Below are 6,772 nucleotides of genomic sequence, written 5' to 3'. Positions count from 1 at the left end.
TGCAATTTCACTGCAGGGTCCGTGAATGCGGGCATGCTTGCTCTGTACAGTCTTTTCCCAGCCAGCCCTTCCCCTTACTTTCTCCCTCCATCTTCATCTCTGTACCTCAATGTTTTCCACAGGAAGCCAGACCACCCCCTAATGCCTGTTGCAGAGGCAAGTCAGAATACGCCCCTCCCGCCATGATGCTGGGTTTTTCATGGCTTAAGCAGGAGGGCCCAGGATGGGCAGGGAAGGAGGGCAGCAGCAGTCATTCTTCCTCATTGGTGAGGCGGGTGTTTGGCCAGCTAGGCTTGTCTTATGTCTCCACTGTAAATGGAAAGTCCCTGCTATAGCAATGCTCTCTAAAGTGGGGTGTGTGTAACCACTTGTATATGAGACAATCTATTGGGGTGTGAGAGAAGGTAACCTAACTTCCAGTTATGTTCATTCTTAATGCAACAGATTAACAAATGAACATTCACTACTATTTTGTATGAAGATTGGCACTGTCTCCCACTGGTCTGTAGGCCAGGCAGATACATGTCTTGTAGAGCCTCTGAAGTGTCTTGAGGGAAGATCAGGAACACCTCACAAGGAGTGGGCTGTGAAAGGGGGTGCTGGGTGGTTGTAACCCTCTGACCTGACCTTTGCTTTTGGCTTTTGTGGGGTTCCACATTTCGTGGTTTGCGTGTGCTCAGGAAATTGGATGCACACATTAGGTAATTTGGTTTAACTCACCAAACCTCATCAAATGCACAAGTGCCTTAAAAATATTTTTGAAAGGAAATTAGAATTAGATGATTTTGATAACACAAACACAACTGAACAAAAATAAAATGACAGTACTGATATCTTCTAGGCCTGCTGTAAATTAGTGTAGATAGAGCCCAAAACAACAATTATCTGATCAGACTGGAAAAGAATTAACTTTTAGAGAACCCTAAAATTATCCTGATGACTTTCAGGAGTACTGATATATATCTACTATCAGGAAACTTGCCATTTCCCTAAATGTATGATTTTGCCTTGAGGTATTACTCATTGTATACAAGGCACAATAAACAAAGGAACATTTTAAAATGAGTGTTTCATCTTTGTCTTACTACTTTATAAACTTCTATTGAAATGTGCACAATGTATTAGTTTAAAAAGTACATACACAGAATGTACAATCTCACTATTTTCCTGATAAGGATGTGCACCCAAAGCCAGCTGGAGACTACTTAGCTGGATGCGGCCAGGGATGACCCAGAGCATTGAGACCAGGCCACATCCTCCCCTGGGTCCCTTGCTTTGTGCTCATGTGACACTTTGTTCTGAGTCTCAAGAGTCTTGGTCACATTCCTGGATAGTTTCCTATGGGAAAGCTCCCTATGTCTCCCCTGTGGCTCTGTTCCTAGGTCAAGGTGTCCAGCAGGCTGCATCATGGGAAGGTTTTCAGTCCAGGAGCCTAGTTCAGCAGGGCACACAGGGAGAGAGCAGTTCCTCAGTTAGGATGGCCTTTGAAAGCCCAGGGGGTATGGTTTCTGGGGACACCTGGGAACAAGTGAAGGGTGTTGAACTTATCTTTGAGGTCAGCTTTATTCTCCTCTGACACCTTCTCTCAGGAAGGTCTTTGTTATTCTGTGTTTCTAGTCTGGATCTGGGGTAGTTCCTTTCCTCTATTATCTGTGGAATGAATACACAGGACTGGTGCAAGGCCAGCTTTGGTATCCTCAGATTCAGAAGCAGATCTACCCGCCCCCACCAACCCCCTTTCTGCTGCAGCTCTGCTCCTGGCACAGAGAGAGCGCGTATTAACAAAGGGTTGATTTTTCTTTAATTCCCTTACAATCAGCATTTTTGTGCTGGATACCATCCGTGCATCTTTCTAGAGCTCAGGAAATGAGGTGATCGGCCTGGGCAAGGAATGAAAGGGGCGGGATGAGGGGTGATTGGGCAAGCGGGCTGTGCAAACATTGGAGGTCAAAGATTCTGCTTGGCCCGCGGTGCGGGGGATAAAGCCGTGCGGAGGGCTGGGAGGCTGCGCAGAAGCCCATAGGTCTGTCCTCGCTGCTCCAAGCCACAGACTCAGGAAGATGAGGCTTGCCGTCCGTGCCCTGCTGGCCTGCGCGGTCCTGGGTGAGTGCTGGCGCGGGCAAGGCCCACATAGTTGTCAGCCCAGGTGCTCTTTGTACCCCCCACTCCAACATACCACTCCCTGGGTTCCCTGAGCATTTCCTTCACTCTTCCCCACCACACCCCTGCACCTGCTTCAGGACTGCCTCGAGTTCCCCTCTGTGCCTCTGCTGCCTTTTCGTGTCCCGCTGTGCTTACTTGCTTCCATTCCTTGCTTTCCTCCTCCTCATTGTCCAGTAAAACTTACAGTATTAGAATACAACAAATTAGAGCACTTACATCATGGTTTATCAGATCCCTTCTATGAGGCCGCCTGAGTCGAGTCTGAACTGCCGAACATGGTATTCAAGACCTCTGGGATCTGACCCTGTCCTTAACCTTGGCAGTCTGATGTCCCACAGGTGCTCCTGGCACTGATGATGTCATGCTAAGAAGCAGGGCCACTGAAAGGTTTGGAGCATATCTGAAGCCAGGCTTCTTGTGTTCTCACCAGTGAGAAGGGCAGTACAGCCCCAGCCTGAGAGGGTCAGGTGAGGGTAAATGAGGCCATGGATCCAGGCACTAGCACATCCTTGGTGTGGGGACTGCCAATGGATGGCCTCTGCCAATGCCCATCACCTCCTGAGATTGCTTGGTTCCCTTTGTCCTTTAACTTTCATCTGCCACTCCGGTGCGTTTGTTACACCTTTGGAGCCTCTGTGTTTAGTTATTTTATTTGTCTCTCCTGGAGAAGTTTACCATTGAGAATTGGCCCTGCATTACTTGCCTTTCCCCTGTGCACCCTCCCTTCCCCCCCACCAAAAGCACCTCATAGGACTGTGCAAGGTAAATGCAGGACTCAGGACAAATTCCTGCCTATGAGACTGCAGGTGGGACAGTTTAGAGAGGGTTTGCCACTGAATCTTGATGCCTCCTGTGACTTCTCATGGGCACAGGTAGGGTAAAGTGTGGTTGGGGCAGTAACTTCCCTGTGGCCCCTCTTTATGCATTCTGGAGAACCACTGCCCTCCCCCTTTCCTGCTTTGTGATTTGTGGATATTCATCAGCTTCCCTGAGTCAGCCTTCTGCTACTGATCCACAGAAAGTAGAGATGACAATGGGCTTTGGGAGTAGTGCAACCACATGATTTTAATAGCTACAGACATGGGTGGCTTTAGCTTCTTCTAATGGCAGCCCAAAAGACTGATGAAGATTGAAGGAGGGGTCATTGGAAACAGAGAGAACCACTAAAGATGTGGAGTTCTAGTTATTCCTGGAACAGAGGATGATAGAAAAGTATCATAGACAAATTCATTATCTCATTAATCATTTGCCCCTACCTACTGGTGAAACAGATGGAAAATAACTCAGAATGTCATCTTCTTTTGTTCCCTGGGTAGAGACCAAAGTCTGGAGACCTGGTATCTAGGCCAGTCTCAGCCACTAACAGGCTGGGTGACCTTGGCTAAAGCATCACTTTCTGAGCCCAGTTCCATCATCTTTAAAAGATGGTAATTCCTCGTTGTATGTAAGCGATGAGTCATGGGAATCTACTCCCGAAGCCAAGAGCACACTGTATACACTGTATGTTAGCTAACTTGACAATAAATTATATTAAAAACATAAATAAACACAAGATGCTAATTCCTACCTTGTTAGCTTCCCCAAATTGTAGTTTCAAGCCACTGCCTTCAAGTAGCTGAAAATGCCCTGTCACACCAATAAGGCTTATGTCCCGTGGCAGTCCCAGGATGGTGAGGCAAGGAGGCAGGGAGAACAGAGAGAAGTAGACAGTGGTCTCCACTTGAGAGCTGATGGTCAAGCCCACATCCCTCTGGCTAGCAGAGGGTGATTAGCAGGTGACTAGGAGGACTCTAGCGTTCCTTTATCTTGTCCCCAGCCTCAGAAGGCAGCAGAATCTGTGCCCTGGGGTGTTAATGGGAGGAGTGGGAGGAGGACAGGATAGAGGGGATGGAGCCTTCAAGACCCTTCAGAGGGTGCTGCTGTCTCTCCCACTAGCACAGGGACCTCTGGCCTCTTTCTCCTAGGGCTGTGTCTGGCTGTCTCCCCTGAGAAAACTGTGAGATGGTGCACTGTCTCAAATCATGAAGCCAGTAAGTGCTCCAGTTTCAGCGAAAATATGAAAACGGTCCTTGAGACTGGTCCCTTTGTCAGCTGTGTGAAGAAAACCTCCTACCTTGAGTGCATCAGGGCCATTTCGGTAAGTCACTGTTGCCTAAAAAGGAGTGGGAGAAAATCTGTACTTTCCTTTCTCTTCTGTTATTTTGGAACAACTCTTTACCCACAGGTAGGAGGCTGGTGTGTGTGACAGTCAACCTCCAATGCTAATAAAAGCACTTCAGAAAGGGAAATTGGAGTGCTCACTTTTAAGGGGTCTTGAAACAAAATCCAATGCTCTGAAAAGGGGGAAATTTTGAGGCACTAAGTTCTCTAAATTCAGGGGAAAAACAAGAATGTTTGCTATCAAAATTATTATATGACATTGTTTTGGAAGTTCTTGACATATCACGGGAAGTTGAACGATGCTCCCAGGGAAGAGAAATACAGTGCGAACTTCAGATGGTTGCTGAACCCTTTGTTTCTAGATTTTCCTCAAACTCTTCATTCCTTCATCTTTGTGCACATCTGAATGTGGGTCAGACCCTGTACTGGGCAATGGGGCTGCAGTGGTGAATTGAAACACACATGGTCATTAGTTTTGAGCTTACAGTACAGTCAGGAGAAAAGAAAAACATGCAACACATAGACTATAATTTCAAATTGTGTGATGTACAATGAAGGGAAAGAGTAGAATGCTCTGACAGAGACTTTCAGAAGAAACTTGTGTGGCCTGAGTATCAAGGATAATCTCCCTGAGAGGGAAGCAATGAGCTGAGACCCTAAGGATGAGCATGGGTTAGGCTGCTTGCTGGGTGCCATGGGTAGAATACACCAAGTGGTGAACAACAATTTGTGCAAAGAGCCTGAGACAGGAGAGATGGGCTTTTTGAAGCTGCTATAGGGAAGTCAGGATGACAGGAATAGAGCAAGCAGGAGACTAGAAGGAGTAATGAGATGGGAGATCAGCCAGATAGAGTATGATTCACTGAAGGAATCAATGATTTGATAAGAACAGCTGGTCTGCTGTGCATGCGTGTTTTAATTGGATCTCAGTTGCAATCATGGTTTAATTCTAACCATTGAATTATGACATTTGTTCCATTTTAGTCCATGCATGCTCCTCTTTAAATGTTAATAACATAATATTATCCACAAACCTAACACAGGTTCTCAAAACTTCATCACTGCCAATAGCTTACTTCTAGGGCTGCTGTGTGGCAGTACTGGATTTTATGAGAATGGCCCCACTTAGTGTGGTATATCCCACTGACCTTACTTAAAACCACCGATGTGTTTCTCCATCCTGAGCAAACTGAATCCTAAAACTTTCTTACCTTTTATTTTCATTTTAAGATGTATATAGGCATGTATGAATCACGACACATTTTTGATTTGTGAAAAGTTTCCTAAACGTGACATTACTATGTGTTGTCTTCTCCTATTTGTTTTTTCCTCCTCGATATTATGCTAAGATTCACCCATATCATTGAATATAGCCATTGTTCATTCATTTTCAGAGCTCTACAATAGTCCATTATGTTAGTATACCACAATTTATTTTTTCTTTTCTGGTCATTAGGCATTTGGGCTATTTCCAGCTTTCTGTTATTCTAATCAGGGAATGACAAATATTTTTATATAAATCTCTTGGGACACGAGTATGAAGTTTCTCTTGAATATATATATATATGTGTGTGTATATATGTGTGTGTGTGTGTGTGTGTGTGTGTGTGTGTGTGTGTGTGTATAGGAGCAGACTTGCTGTGCCGTGAGATATGAATTTGACTTTTAAGACAATGTCAAACGTGTTTGATTTTTAAGCAAATTCAATGTTGTTTCTTTTTCTTTCTTTTTTCTTTTGGGGGTGTAGTTGACAATTAATGTGGTTATTTAAATTTCTACTCCCACCAGGAGTGTATGAGGGAATAATCCTATCATTCTTGGTGAATTTGGTATTTTATCATTATTCAATTATCCCTGGCAGTGCTTTTTGACTGAACTCTATTTTTTTTAATATTAACATTCTACACCAACTTTCTTCTGCTTAGTAGTCTTCTTCTATAGCTTTTTGCATTCCTTTATTTTCAACTTTTTGTGTGCTTCTGTTTCAGGTGCATCTTTTGAAAACTGTTTATTGCTGGCTTTTGTTTATTAATGCATTCTGACAATCTCATTTATTTTATGTGGTAAACTAGGCCACTAATAATTGTTATTACTGGTAAATATGGACTTATTTCTGCCATATTACTTTTGATTTCTTAGTTCAGCCTTTCCTCATTTTCTGATTTTTCCTTTTCTGTTTTCAAAAATTGAGTTCATACATGTGTGTTCATTTGTGTTGTTTCCCCTTTTTTCCACTTTATTTATATTCTTTCATGATTTCCTTAAATTCGTACTATATACTTTTAGTTTACCAAAAGTTTATCAGAAGTAAGGTCCTCATCAGGATCTGGTCTTATCCCTTTCAGACAAATGAAGCAGATGCTGTGACATTGGATGCAGGCTTGGTGTTCGAGGCGGGCCTCCACCCCTACAACCTAAAGCCTATAGTGGCAGAGTTCTATAAGTCACA

The 6,772-nt window shown here is 44.1% G+C and overlaps 1 protein-coding gene across 1 annotated transcript in view; it reads left to right on the top strand.

The window, feature by feature from the left end:
- The first annotated feature begins 1,785 nt into the window (after positions 1-1,785).
- The window catches only part of LOC102952826 (serotransferrin), a 59,341-nt gene continuing 54,354 nt past the window's right edge, over positions 1,786-6,772 (top strand). The window contains exons 1-3 of the mRNA XM_042998359.1: positions 1,786-2,103; positions 4,128-4,300; positions 6,669-6,766. Of these exons, the coding sequence (XP_042854293.1) occupies positions 2,061-2,103; positions 4,128-4,300; positions 6,669-6,766 (314 nt within the window). The 5' untranslated portion in view covers positions 1,786-2,060. The remainder of the gene's footprint in view (positions 2,104-4,127; positions 4,301-6,668; positions 6,767-6,772) is intronic.

The sequence above is a fragment of the Panthera tigris genome, chromosome C2, assembly GCF_018350195.1.
Source record: "Panthera tigris isolate Pti1 chromosome C2, P.tigris_Pti1_mat1.1, whole genome shotgun sequence".
NCBI classification, from domain to species: Eukaryota; Metazoa; Chordata; class Mammalia; order Carnivora; family Felidae; genus Panthera; species Panthera tigris.
The sequence above is the reverse complement of the archived record's forward strand: the minus strand, read 5'-3'. Positions and strand labels throughout refer to the sequence as shown.